Here is a 15502-nt window from a genome sequence, read left to right on the forward strand (position 1 = left end):
AGTCAGCGGAGGAAGAACATCCCACAGAGGAAGACATGTAAGTTCCACAAGCCATTGCCACTGCCACCTCCTCTTGACATGAGGCAATGATTTTTTCACCACTGTCATGTCCGGACAATTATAGGATTTTTCAGGACCTAATGAAATGAGTAGCTGAGACTTCCCAGATTCTGCTGAAGTATGTTCAGGAAGCACTTCATAAACATTTAGACATCTTACATACTACCATGCTAGGGTGAAGTGCCCTGCCTGTTAATGTGGTGCTATTAGAGCCTCCTACATCTGTCTGACAGACTCCAGTAATTATTTCTCCAATGTCTAAGAGGGACAGAAAGTAGTATTTGCCATCTTAAGAGAGTGGAATACCTTTTTTCCTACCTGGTCCAAGGTTTACTAGTTGTGGCCACAAATGAATGGAGTAAGCAGCACCACTTTAAGGTCTTGTGTACACAGTGGGGGAACGTGCTCTATGGAGGGGTGTGATTTCTAAAGAATACTAACATGCGATGCATTAATTGGTCTGTGTAGACCTTGCTAATGTGCTTTAACATAGTGCTGTTTAAAACAGTACCATGTTAAAGCATACTAGGGAACACTTTTAATGCACATCAGCTGGTTCAACATGGACCAATTAATGTGCAACACATTATTGTACTTTTCAAATCTGACCCCTGTGTAGCATGTTACCCCACTCTATAGACAAGCCCTTAGATGACACCATATGAAAAAGAACTGAAATGCCTGGATGAAAAAATTACTCATCTGCAAACCTACAAACTCAGGATTTCAAACTGTCTGGTTCCCAAGGCCAAAAACGATTTTATTAATTATAATAAATTCACAGACTTTATTGATAAGTTGCCACAGGAATACAGAGAGCAGTTCCAGTTGTTAATCATTGGAGGTCAGCTGATAGAAAGGTCCTTGTAGCAGACAGTGTTGTATGCTGCTGATATAGCTTCCCACTGGATAGAAACATCAGTAGTTGTGCATCAAACTTTGTGGATTCAGTCATCTGGAGGATCTTCCATTTGATGGCCCAACCTCTTCAGTGAGAAAACTGATGAGTCCCTGCACATGCTCAAAGATTTCCTATTGACACTATGATCCCTTGGCATTTTTGTCCCTACAATAATGAGGAGATACAATAGATCTCAGTCCTTCCCTAGACAGAAGATTATTCCAGTTACTTAATAGTACTAGAGGCCTTCTGAGCCCCCAAGGAAGTGACAAAAATTTCAGAAGCCTCACCTCCTTGTCATATCTGGCTACAACTAGTAAGTCTTCCTTTTGACAATCCAATGAGGAGCTGCGAATTGATCATTCTACCAGATCTCCCTTCTCTCTTCTTGCCTACTATTTGGGAACTGTATTTTCCTATTTTGGGAGTATAGATAGGTAACTCATGGCCAGTGTGTCCCCTGGCAGCTGGGTGTGGCATAGCAGGGTCTTCTCCTCTGGTGTCCCTGCCTACAGCCATTGTGGCCCTGTAGTCATCTACTTCTTCTCATGACATGGCACTTCAGCCAGGTCACATATAGTCCCACCCCTTCCAGAGTAAATCAAGTCCAGCAAAACAGTAATTTAGTCTCAGGCCTGGATCCTTGCTTCCAGGGATCTTCATGTTACCATCCTCAGCGGGCTGATAGGGGAACCTAGGCCCACCCTCTGTTGTTGGGTTCCAGCTGGGGATCCTGTAGTAAGCAGGTAAGTTCTGGCTATTAAATTCTCCCTCAACCTGTCTCTAGTCCCTTTCTTACAGGGTCTTCCTGGGCTCACTCCTCTACAGATCCCCAAAGGAAAGTAGATTAGTTATGATGAACAAAGCAAATATAAAGGTCCTGCACCAGATATACCTACCCCCAAGGAAGCTCTGGCATCTAACGGTCTCAGGATAGCCTCTGGCCTAGGCCAGCCTTCCTCCAAGCTGTTGGTATGTTTCCTGTGGTCCCAACCAGGCCCTCCCACTCCTTCTGCCAGTCAGCCACTATTGAGCTGGGCTTTTTCCTCTTTTAATGCCTCCTTCTAGGCTTGACAGTTCTTGCAGTTGTAATGGGGTTTGGGTTATTGAGCCCACAGAATCTTATTAACCCCTTCCTGGCCAATATGGGGTGTATCTACTCCATCGGTGGGCCTGATGAAACTGCCTAAAATTGGACAAATGGATCCTAGCATGATATCATTTGGCTACAGGATTCATTTCCATACTTACACCTACCATTCTCCCACCTTCCATCTCCCTTTTCATCTCGTCTCATAATAAGCTTTTTTTAGAATAGAATTCTCTCCCAGTTCTCAAAGCAATTCTTGGTCCTTACAGAGAGTCAGGCTTCTGTTCTAAATTTTTCCTCATACCAAAGAAGATCCTAGCCCTCAGAATGCTCAACACCTTCATTTCGCATTTGAAATTCAGGATGGTTACCCTAGCTTCAATAATACTGTCATTAGATCCAGGGGATTGGTTTGCAGCTTTCAACCTCCAGGATGCTTGTTTTTACATTGCCATGCATTTGGCACACAATATCAGGAGCTGTGGATGTGACAAAGAATCAGTCCCCCGGAAGAAGGGCCCCAAGAGTGTTTAGATTTACCTCACTCGACCAGGGTTGGCTGGACAGTAAAGGTGGAATGCAAACCTGTGATCCCCAGTTTGGTCCAAAGATTACTGAGGTGGTCTGTCCTCTGGGAAATTATCAGCTTGAATTTCTACCTTAAAGGACTAGATAAACAAGGAAGAAGTGTGCTCCTCCCGAGGTCACCACCGCAACAATCAGATACTTCTACTTTCCCTCCCAGAGAAAGTGGAATCAAAGACATTGCAGACCAGCCAGTTGGTCAGCAGATAACACCCACTGCATGACGGTATCTGAGCCAAAAGAGCAGATCCTCCTTCTTTTCCTGAATAACTTTGCTTCTTTTTGTTTCCTTAACAGATACGGGGATGCCTGCCAGGAAAGACTTGTCTTAGCCATTTTGCAGGATGTGGGTTGGGGATGGGAAGTCTGTGTATGACTAAATAAGCCATTTAATCATTGGTACTATATTAGTTTTGTGAGTTGATTATTTATTGTGCTTCTGCAGTGATTTGATAAATTGTTGATCTCATTGTTTTCTTGTTAGTTAACCAGTTTTGATTTGTATTATTGTTAACTCCTTGATTGGATTAATGCCGTCTACATTGTAACTCAATCTGATTTTCGTATTGTTTAGTACTTTAGGGAAGTATAATAAATTAGCCTTATAGTTGTTTCTGCTTTTAAATAAAAACCATAAAACACACTGAATTGGTTTTCTCTAAGGCTGTCGATTAATCGCAGTTAACTCATGCGATTAACTAAAAAAAAATTAATCGTGATTAATCGCAGTTTTAATCACACTGCTAAACAATAAAATACCAATTGAAACATATTAAATATTTCTGGATGTTTTTCTACATTTTCAAATATATTGATTTCGATTACAACACAGAATACAAAGTGTACAGTGCTCACTTTATATAATTTTTTATTCCAAACATTTGCACTGTGAAAATGATTAACAAAAGAAATAGTATTTTTCAGTTCACCTAATACAAGTAGTGTAGTGCAGTCTCTTTATTGTGAAGGTGTACCTTTCAAATGTAGATTTTTTTTTGTTACATAACTGCACTCAAAAACAAAACAATGTAAACCTTTAGAGCCTACAAGTCGACTCAGTCCTACTTCTCGTTCAGCCAAGTGCTAAGAGAAACAACTTTGTTTCCATTTATGGAAAATAATGCTGCCCGCTTATTTACATCACCTGAAAGTGAGCACAGGCATTCTCATGTCACTTTTGTAGCAGGCATGCAAGGTATTTACATACCAAATATACTAAACATTCGTATGTCCCTTCCTGCTTCGACCACGCATTCCAGAGGACATGTTCCACAGTGATCACGCTCGTTAAAAAAATCATGCATTAATGAAATTTGTGACTGAACTCCTTGGGGGAGAATTGCATGTGTCCTGCTCTTTTTTACCCGCATTCTGCCATATATTTCATGTTATAGCAGTCTCAGATGATGACCCAGCACATGTTCGTTTCAAGAACACTTTCACTGCAGATTTGACAAAACACAAAGAAGGTACTAATGTGAGATTTCTAAAGATAGCTACAGCACTCGACCCAAGGTTTAAGAATCTGAAGTGCCTTCCAAAATCTGAGAGGGACGAGGTGTGGAGCATGCTTTCAGAAGTCTTAAAAGAGCAGCGCTCCGATGCAGAAACTACAGAACCTGAACCACCAAAAAAAAATTAAATAAATCAACCTTCTGCTGGTGGCATCTGACTCAGATGATGAAAATGAACATGCATTGGTCCACGCTGCTTTGGATTGTTATCGAGCAGCCCCCATCATCAGCATGCACGTATGTCCTCTGAAATGGTGATTGAAGCATGAAAGGACATATGAATCTGTAGCGCATCTGGCATGTAAGTATCTTACAATGCCAGCTATAACAATACCATGTGGACCCCTGTTTTCACTTTCAGGTGGATGTTGTAAACAAGAAGCGAGCTGCATTATCTTCTGCAAATGTAAACAAACTTGTTAGTCTGAGCGATTGGCTGGACAAGAAGTAGGACTGATTGGACTTGTAGGCTCTAAAGTTTTACATGGTTTTATTTTTGAATACAGTTATTTTTTGTACATAATTCTACATTTATAAGTTCAATTTTCAGGACAAAGATATTGCACTACAGTACTTGTATTAGGTGAATTGAAAAATACTATTTTGTTTTTTACAGTGCAAATATTTGTAATAAAAATAATATAAAGTGAGCACTCTACACTTTGTATTCTGTGTTGTAATTGAAATCAATATATTTGAAAATGTAGAAAACATCCAAAAATATTTAAATAAATGATTTTGTATTATTGTTTAACAGCATGATAAATCCCAATTAATTTTTTTAATCGCTTGACAGTCCTAGTTTTCTCTGATCAAATGGCGATGAGGTAAAAACAACCTTAATTAAAGAGACTTTAATTAAATATAAATCATTTTACTTAGGTCCTGAAAATCTATTATTACTACAAATGCTGACATAACTAAGTATCCTGAGGAAGTAACAGAACAACAAGTTGCATCTTTATTACATAAAATTAATGTAGCTATAGAGTCATCTCTGATTCCACCTCTCCCTTTCTGTGCACATCTAAGTAATTTATTACTATTATAATTATCTGCAAATCCTGCAGCTTCTTCCATAACATTTCTAAGATATGCCTTTTGTCTTTCTTCCCATGTTGCTAAACACTCTCTTTCAGGCCCTCATTATGTCTTGATTACTGTAACCCAGTGGTTTTCAACCTGCTGTCCGTGGACCCATGGGGGTTCACAGACTTTGTTTAAGATTTCTAAAAGAGTCCCCACCTACATTTGAAATTTCTTAGGAATCCGCAAATGAAAAAAGGTTGAAAACCACTCCTGTAACCAACTTCTCTCTGGTCTCCCCAATCTTCACATTGCCCTTCTCCATTCCAGATAAAATGTTGCTTCTAGGATCACCTTTCTTGTCTCTTACTCTGGCAATATCTTGCATTTCTTTGAGTCCCTCTACTGGCTCCCTGTTTGCCACTGTATCAGATTCAGGGTTCTTGTTCTTACCTTCAAAGACCTTCATAACTGTGCTCTTCCCTGCTTATCCACTCTTAACTCATTGCCACCACTCCCTTCATTCTGACAGTGATGCTAGCCTTGAATGCCTATTTGGCCTCTTCTCCCTCAGCTTTACTAGTGCTTTCTCTTACCCTACCGCCATATAATGTTCCCCTTGAACTAATCAGTAAGGCCATTGCCCTCTTACTCAGATCCCTTCCTGAGACACATCTGTGCTGCTCTTTATATGATGCTTCATTTGTTTATATTAACAAATAGAGATTTGGAGCCACTAAGTTGTACACATAACTATGTAACTTCATGATCATATTTACGATTATCCTTGTCCTTCCTCTTTCATTCTCTCCTGCTGTTTGGTATGTCCACATGTGTTTTGTTTCAGTGTAGACTCTGATCCTGCAAGCTGTCCTGAGCATGCAGACCATTATGCCTAGGGTCCTATCAAATTCACAGCCATGAAAAATGCATCATGGAGCGTGAAATCTGGTCTCCCCCCATGAAATCTGGTCTTCTGCGTGCTTTTACCCTCTATTATACAGATTTCACGGGGGAGACCAGCGTTTGTCAAAATGGGGGTCCTGACTCAAAATTTATGATTTTTAAAATCCTATGACCATGAAATTGACCAGCATGAACTGTGAATATGGTAGGGCTCTAATTATGCCCATGCAGAGCCCCTTTGAATTCACTGGGGCTCCACACAGGTACAGCTCTCCACACATAAGTAACAGCCTGCAGGATCAGGGCTGCAGATGGTGAGCTCTTTGAAGGTGGACCATCTCTCCTGAGTGTTAGTGCCGCATCCAGCATAATGTGACCTTTGGGCATTACCATAATACAAATTGTGAATAATAATGATCACTTGTTAGCTTTGCTGAAAAATATTTTTTTTAAAACATAAAGATGAAATTGGAAAATAATCAAAGTTGTAAAACACAAGCATTTCCAAATAAAAAGTGAAATGAGATGCCTAATAAATGAAATAAAGACTTCAAGTTAAAGTTGAAATCTTTGTGTATTCAAGTGTTTCTTTACACTGAAGTCTAGTAGTTATTGAGGAGTTAAAGATCATGAAAATTCATAATTTCAAAAAAGGTATATTGATGTACTATCTAATACGTTGTTCATTACATTCTTAAGGTGAAGCAGAAGATCAGGAGGAAAAAGAAGACACAGAAAAAGAAAACACTGAGAAAGATGATGATGTTGAACAGGAACTTGTTAACACAGACCCTACATGGATAGAATCCCCCAAAACAAATGGCCATATTGTAAATGGCCCATTCTTACTGGAACAACAGATTGAAGATGAAGAAGAGGAAGAGTGCCCAAACCCTGAGGAGTATAACTTCAATGAGCCAAATGCAAAAAATGATTATTCTTATAGTAGCTCCTATGAACAATTTAATGGTGAATTGCCAAATGGACGTCATAAAATTCCTGAGTCACAGTTCTCTGAATTTTCAGCTTCAATGTTCTCTGGAGCTTTAGAATCTGTAGCTTGTGGTTCAGCTGTTTCTGAGGGATCATCTGTAACTGAAAGAGATGAGAGCAGCCCATCTCAGGATAGAAGCAGAACAGTTTCAGCGTCTAGTACTGGAGACTTGCCAAAAAGTAAGTACTTGCCTCCTCTTGTAAATGCTTTTGTGTATCTCAGAATTGTAGATGAAATCGTACTTTGGAATGGATTTAAATGTTGTATGTGTGCCATAACTCTATTCAGTGACGTGTGCATTGAGAGCTTGCTTTTTATTTGGATACTGATGAAATTAGTTTAAACTAGAATATTTTGCTTATTTGCTCTGTATATTCTGTTAATAGTAAATCTCAATTATAATCATTTGAAATTTAATATTTCATCCATTTGGCTGGTTTAAGTTGTCAGTTATGTCTTAATTATTGCCAGAAACCAGAATAGGAAATTATCTTCATTTTAACTCCAGCATATTTAATGTATTTTTAAGACTAGGTTAAATTGTTGTATAGGTGCTCAGACCTACAGGTTGGGGAATCATATAAGTACCTAGATAGATGTGCCATGTAAATTAAGCAGACACATGCATGGATATTTCTGTATTTTGCAATGTTTACCTTATTGTAATGCATGTTACTAGAGTCAGTATAGTATATGCTGTGCACTGAGATGGAGGGAGTTTGTAGGATCTCCTTGTTAACTGAGCCAGCCTCTAGGTCCATGAAACAGCTTTTATTTTTTAAAACAATAATAATAAAATTAAGAATAATAAATAATAAAGTAAGTTTCTGCTCCTTTTAATTAATTAATTGAAGATTACCCCCCAAAAGTAAACCACTCACTAGGGCTGAAAGGAGGTGATGGCGGCGAAACCCTGTGGCCCTACTTCCACTTCAGTAGACTTGAGGCACTCTCTGTTCCTCTCCCTCACCACAGTTTATAAAGATGGAGTTAATTAAATGTAGTCATCGTGTCGTTTATCCTTCCCAAGATCCTTGAGCCACAGGGATACTGCAAGAGCCACCTAGTGTTTTATTTATGGGATTCTGAGGAACCATGGTTGGGACCATTATTGGGCTGGAATGGAAGTGGAAGAAGTTAGATTTTTGGGGGGAAGGATATAGAAATGATTATTTTGGGGGGAGGTCTATTGCTGGGGGATTGTCTCATGAATAGTCCCCTGTGATGGAACGTTTTTGTGGGAGAGCTCCTTATTAAAAGTTTGGTAGTACATCATAAAGTATAGGAGCTTTACAAGTGCTCATAGGTAGCAAGCCAATCTTTAGAAGTTATTGTTAGCAGCTGTTCGCTAAAGAACGGCTCTGTAGATTCCATGGTTTTGCCTTGTTATAATACAGGATATCATATCAGCTGTACATCTGGAGTGGGTTTGCAGTTATTCCACCCTGCATGCCCTCCTCTCTCTTTTTCACCACACTTGAAATTCCCTTGCGGAAGAATCACACTTGCACTGTGACTCCTGCACATGGCACTCAGCAATAGTAGTAAAACCTGAATGGAATAAGCCTCTGGTCACTTTCACTCTAGTTTTCCTATGCCATAAAAAGTGTTATGCGCAGGAGCAACACAGACCTAGAGAAAGATTCTGTGCTTCATCTTCTGAACTGTCTGGGGGGACACCATCTTCACAGCTTTTAGATTCTGGACTGCTCATGTTCCTGTTCTGGCTCCCCAGGGCTACATCTGGGCTGTGCAGCAGTCCAGGATCTCCTGTAGTGCTCAGTGCTATGGTACTCCCCCTGCTGTGCCCCCTGTGCAAGGGGTCAGAAGATATGCTACGTGGCTGTTCGCCTCTCCTTCCTTACCAAGCACAGCAGCAGTGGAGAATTGCATCTGGGCTGCTCTTAGACAGAATAGCTTTTGTATGGTCCAGCGGGTGCAGGGTGTGAACCAAACCAGAGAATGTTATTTTTTGCTGCTGCATCCAGCTCTTTTTAGTAAGCAATACTAGCAGGAGCAATAACAAGGCATGATCCTGGAAGGCAAAACTAAAGTAGGGGAGAGGAAAGAGGAAATACCAAATGAGTGGTGTCTGGGAGGCCAGCTGAAGTGAAGGCAGAATCAAGAATGAGTCCTAATAAAATACATTTTGATCCGAGTTAGAGGCAGGAGCTAAGTGTGAGCGCTGGTGAGTGACTAATAAACAGACAAATTAAGAACAATACAATAAAGGTCAGACAGTTAGCTTCGTTAGCATTGAGCAGAAGACCTCAGATGTGCTTGTGAGACTTTGGAAAAACAGGTATAGGGTCTGTATTTTCTGTATGAATGGCTGACTCAAAAAGTACTGGTTTGGTGAGGTTTTTTTACAGCTAGTTGTGATCTGTTTAGCAGGCTTCATTTAAAAACTGTGTGGAAGGTTAGAGAACACTGGGAGGTTTGTGAATGGTTACAAGTGTTGGTGTGGAACAGAGCCAGGCATAGCAGTCTTTGAGCATAGTGAATAGCAAATAAATGAGTTCCAGAGAATATTCTGCACTTGCTGAGTTAGAGGATGATGAAACTGGGAAGAAGCAGAGAATAGTAGTCTTAACTAGTGAAGGAAAAGTAAGCACTGAAAGATGATCACTCAAGGGGAAGGAGAGAGAAGTGGTTTTGATACATGCTTTAATAATGAAATCATGGCTCAGAATCGATGCTTAGATACTACAGTGATGGGCACTATAAAAGAACCACAGATCATTTGATCTAGATAGAGAGACTGGGATGGTACGCTGCCTCCCAGGTGCCAGGACAAGAAAAGTATAAGGACAAAAGAGATGGCAAAGAGATGGACTAGATAACTTTTAAAAGGTCTTTTCCCTCTCTAGAATCTATGCTCCTAGAGAATGCTGGTGAATTTCCACTTAATACAAATACTTGGAAACTGACACAAGAAAAAGATTTGATAGGCTCAGATGACTTTAGGGAGCAGAGAAGAGAAAACTGCAGTCTATTGATGAAGGTTTCTTGTCAGTGATCTCTTGCCAACAGAAAAAGACCACACCGACAAATGGATGAATGAGGTGATAATGTAGAAAAGAAAGCTTTGGTTTGACAGAGCTTTGTGTAATGCCTTCTGCTAAGAGGCAGACTTAGATTATATGGTCTTTACTTAAGTAAAGGAGATACCAGTTTTCTTCGTTCAAAACTGAAAGGGCTTTAAACTATAATTTGGAACAGAGTACAGGAGAACTTTTTGCAAAATTAAAAAAAATCTGGCATATACTTTCAGTTTGAGTCATTAAAAAAAAAAAAGAAGAAAGAAAGAAAGTGAGATGTCTGTAACATAGATGAAATCAAGATTGCACTGGGAGACGATGCTGAGTTATGCTCTCTAGATCTTTTTCAGGGTCATTGATTTTTAGGATACAGTTACCTATTCGGATAGGTATGGCCTGCATTCCTTGCTCTTAGATGTATAACTTTGCATTTGGCCATTTTAAAATCATTTTGTTTGAATGCGCCCAGCTTACCAAGTGATCCAGATCACTCTGTATGACTACCCCATATGTATGACTACCCCATATGTATGACCGTGGCTGGTGCCAGATGTTGGAGAGAATGTAAGAACAGGGCAATTATCAAATGATCCATTCCCAGTTCTCAAGTCTTAGCTTCTGATGGTCAGAAGTTTAGGGACCCCTGGAGCTTGGGGTTGCATCCTTGAGTATTTTGGCTAATAGCCATTGATGGACCTATCCTCCATGAATTTATCGAATTCTTTTTTGAACCCAGTTATCCTTTTGGCCTTCACAACAGTCCCTGGCAACGAGTTCCATAGGTTGAATTTTTACTGTGTGAAGTAGCACTTCCTTATGTTTGTTTTAAACCTGCTGCCTATTAATTTCATTGAGTGACCTTGGCTTCTTGTGTTATGTGAGTGGGTAAATAAACACTTCCTTATTCACTTTCTTCACATCATTCATGATTATATGTCCCCCCACCCTGAGTCGTCTCCTTTCTAAGCTGAACAGTCCCAGTCTTTTTAATCTCTCCTGGTATAGAAATTGTTCCATACTCTTGATCATTTTGTATCCCTTCTCTGTACCTTTTCCAATTCCAATATACCAGGCAAATTGGGTGAAACAATAGTAAAGAACAACATTATCAGGGCATATCAAGTGGGGTCCTGCAGAGTCCGGTTCTGTTCAATATCTTCACCAATGATTTAGTTAATGTCATAGAGAGTACACTTATAAAGTTTGCAAAGGATGCCAAGCTGGGAGGGGTTGCAAGTGCTTTGGAGGATAAGATTAAAATTCAAAATGATCTGGACAAACTGGAGAAAGGGTCTGAAGCAAATAGGACGAAATTCAATAAGGCCAAATGCAAAGTACTCCACTTAGGAAAGAACAATCAGTTGCACACATACAAAATGGGAAATGATTGCCTAGGGAGTACTGCAGAAAGGAATCTGGGGGTCACGAGATAAATAGGAGTCAACACTGTTGCAAAAAAACCAAACATCATTTTGGGATGTATTAGCAGGACTGTTGTAAGCAAGACATGAAAAGTAATTCTTCTGCTCTATTCTGTGCTGATTAGACCTCAACTGGAGTATTGTGGCCAGTTCTGGAGGCCACATTTCAGGAAGGATGTGGACAAATTGGAGAAAGTCCAGAGAAGAGGAACAAAAATGATTAAAGGTCTAGAAAGCATGACCTGTGTGGGAAGATTGAAAAAAATGGGTTTGTTTAATTTGGAGAAGAGAAGACTGAGAGGGGACATGATAAAAGCTTTGAAGTTCAAAAACGGTTGTTACAAGGAGGAGGGAGAAAGATTGTTCTCCTTAACTTTTGAGGATAGGACAAGAAGCAATGGGCTTAAATTGTAGCAAGGGCAGTTTAGGTTGGACATTAGGAAAACCTTCCTAACTGTCCGGGTGGTTAAGCACTGGAATAAATTGCCTAGGGAGATAGTGGAATCTCTATTATTGGAGATTTTTAAGTGCAGGCTAAACAAACACCTGTTAGGGATAGTCTAGATAATACTTAGTCCTGCTATGAGTGCAGAGGACTGGACTAAGGGGAATCTCAAGGTCCCTTCCAGATTCTATGATTCTGTTAGCTTTTTTGACTGCTGCAGCACACTGAGCAGATGTTTTCAGAGAACTATCAATGATGATTCCAAGATCTCTTTCTTGAGTGGTAGCAACTAATTTAGACCCCCAGCATTTTGTATGTATAGCTGGGATTATTTTTTCAATTGTGTATTTCTTTGCATTTGTCAACATTGAATTTCGTCTGCTAGTTTGTTGCCTAGTCACCCAGTTTTTTGAGATCCCTTTGTAATTCTTCACAGTCAGCTTTGGACCTTACTATCTTGAGTAATTAATATTGTTTGCAAATGTTGCCACCTTACTGTTTACACACCTTTTTCCTGGTCATTTATAAAAATGTTGAACAGCACTGGCTCCAGTATACCTCTCTGGGGAACCCCACTATTTACCTCTTTCCATTGTGAAAACTGACCATTTATTCTTACCTTTTGTTTCCTAACTTTTAACCAGTTATGAATCCATGAAAGCACCTTCCCTCTTATCCCATGACTGGTTAATTTGTGTGAGAGCCTTTGGTGTGGGACCTTGCCAAAGACTTTCTGAAACTCCAAGTACACTGTATTCACTGGATCATCTTTGTCTGCATGCTGGTTGTCTCAGAGAATGGTAATAGATTGGTGAGGCATGATTTCCCTTTACAAAAGCCGTTCGACTCTTCCCCAACATATTGTGTTTGTTTATATGATTGATAATTTGTTCTTTACTATAGGTTTTTTGCCTGGTACTGAAGGTGCACCTGTAATTGTCAGTATCACTTTTGAAACCTTTTTTATAAATATCAGCGTTACATTAGGTATCCTCCAGTCATCTGGAACAGAGGTTGATGTAATTAATAGGTTACATACTAAAGTTAGTAGTTCTGCAATTTCATATTTGAGTTCCTTCAGAACTCTTGGTGAATACCATCTGATCCTGGTGAGTTATTACTGTTTAATCTATCCGTTTGTTCTAAAACCTACTCTTAATGACACCTCAATCGGGGACAGTTCCTCAGATTTGTTACCTAAAAAGAATGGCTCAGGTTTGGGAATCTCCTTGACATCCTTTGCAGTGAAGAGGATGACAACATTTTTTTACAAAAAGATGAGGCACAATTTTATAATTCAGCGACTATAACAGCAAAACATTTTAGATAAGGTTGCAGGAAATTAAAAGCAAAGGAGAGACTTTTCTTGGCTTCTAATCCAGACCCAAAGCCAGAAAGTCTCTGCAGATCCCTTGTATAGAAGGTGCATAAGACTTCAGGTCAAATCCTTGCCCCATTCCATTCGTTGGGAGTTTTGCCACAGACTTCAAAGACTCCAGGATTTTACTTGTGACTGTTTTGATCTGTGTCAGTTACCTAATGGTAAATCTATTGGTAATTTCAATCCTAATAAAACAGTGGGAGAGATGGTAAGAGGAGAAATCTGTAACCAGATAGGGGGAAATATGAAAGTTCATTGGGCATGAGCATTAGGTTTGCACGAGCATCATCCCAGGCATAGGTACTCAATTTTAAAATTAGTGGATTAAGAGACTACAGTACTGTAGATATATTAATTCAGTATTTAAGTAAGGTAACTGATGCAGAACCTCACTGTAATAAATTAATTCAAAGGTCTATGAGAAGCTTAAAAGAAAACTAAGCAAAACCTAGAAAAAAGTCCAGGGCCTTAATTAATAAGCACCCCCATCTTACCTAGTTTAACATAAACTGCACCAGGGAACTAGTACCTTAACATCACACTAATACCTTAGCAGCCTCTTAACCTTAACATTCTTTTAATGTAGTGTTTTGTGTGTGTGTGTGTATGTAATTTCTTATGTTTTAAAAAAAGTAAACTGGAAAAGCGGAAATTCTTTGAGTGCTGGTCCCTACGTGTATTGCAGTGTGCTCCATGTGCCTGAGAGAATTCTTGAAAGCAATGTCTGTTGGTCCGTGCATAAGCCCTCGCTCTCCTTGTGGCTCCAACTGAGGTTATAAAGGGAAGAGAGGACTGACCGCCTCTTCAGTTTCTTCTTATTGCCATATGGCTTGATTCAGAACTCCCAGTGTCCAGAGCTTTGCCTTGTTTTATTCTTTCATCTGTAAGGGTGTGTGTGTGTGTCTATATATATAGTAAATAGTTTCAAATTTTACTCTGTAGTTTTAGCTAAGTTTTATAGTTAGATTCCCCATTCTGCGGAAAACCCTGCCCTCTCCTTTCCCCCTCTCCCCACTTCCCAGGCACATATCTTTTTATGAGTAGTGGACTATGCCCAGGATTCCAGGCTCCAAAATCTGTGTTTCTTGTCCATTCTCCTTCACGGTCAGTGATGACCATCAGCCTTGTCTGTACTGCCTTGGGGAAGCTCACATCACAGCATGGTGCAGTATCTGCTGCTCTTTCTTCAGTTGTACCTGTGAGGGGCAGGAACTTCACCTCAAGGAGTACCTAACATAGAAAGCCATGAGTCTGCAGTCAGACCTAGGCTGGGAGATTACCCCCCCCCCCGCCCAGTGCACTTCCTACCACAAGGTCCTACTTAGGAGCAAGGGATTGCATTGGGGTCTTGCAAGGAAGGCAGAGAGTGCTCTCATAAATACGTGCGCAAATTCTCCTCTAATTCCACTTCAAAGAAGTTGGATGCAACTCTGCCTATGTTGAACAAGTCTTCCCTTTCAGTCCATAAGGAGTTAGAATGTCCTAAGTCTGAGGGTCATGACAAGAATGCCCAAAAATCCAGGGCTCCATTGTGTTACCTCTGTTCCCCTAAAAACCAACCCAGGGTCACACTTGTATTAGTTTTATTACAATGCTGCTGTTAAGTCAGACAGAAAAGAGAAGGAGCTTATTTATACACTGCATTCATATTCCCATGTACCCACACACTTACACAGGCTGAGGGTTACCGGAGACAGCATGGGAAACCAAGAAGCCGAAGCGTGGTAGATCTGGTGTGTCCGCCTGCGGTCACGGATCTGGGCTCGTGAGCAGGTCAAGGAGCAGCTGCTTGTGTGTGTGGCTGCTTCCTTTTTATTTTGGAAGTGGGCACTCCTGTCACGTACACTGAGTTTTTCTTCTGTGTCCGTCACCGAGAAACTTTCCCAGTCCCTGTTCCTTTCATGCATCTTTTCTTTACAGCACTCCGTGATTGCCTTCTCAGGGCAGATTATATCAGACACACCTGGCTCCGGGCTCTTTTCTCCTTGCAGTTCCTCTCTGCCCAGTTCCCCTCACACTCCCTTATCTTCCACACACACACTCCCTTGTTCACACACTCTCTGATTGCACGATGGGATATTACAAAGCGTGGCAGTTCATACAAGTGGTAACTTGAAAAGGTTACAGAGTTTGCAAAG

General features: G+C 40.3%; 1 protein-coding gene across 15 annotated transcripts in view; it reads left to right on the plus strand.

The window, feature by feature from the left end:
- SRPK2 (SRSF protein kinase 2) overlaps nucleotides 1-15502 on the plus strand; it is a 310148-nt gene that overhangs the window by 237618 nt on the left and 57028 nt on the right. For all 15 annotated transcript variants that reach the window (XM_073328503.2, XM_078851153.1, XM_078851154.1 and 12 more), the window contains one exon: nucleotides 6782-7255. In XM_073328503.2, the coding sequence (XP_073184604.1) occupies nucleotides 6782-7255 (474 nt within the window). The remainder of the gene's footprint in view (nucleotides 1-6781; nucleotides 7256-15502) is intronic.

This window comes from Lepidochelys kempii, chromosome 1 (assembly GCF_965140285.1).
Source record: "Lepidochelys kempii isolate rLepKem1 chromosome 1, rLepKem1.hap1, whole genome shotgun sequence".
NCBI lineage: Eukaryota > Metazoa > Chordata > Testudines > Cheloniidae > Lepidochelys > Lepidochelys kempii.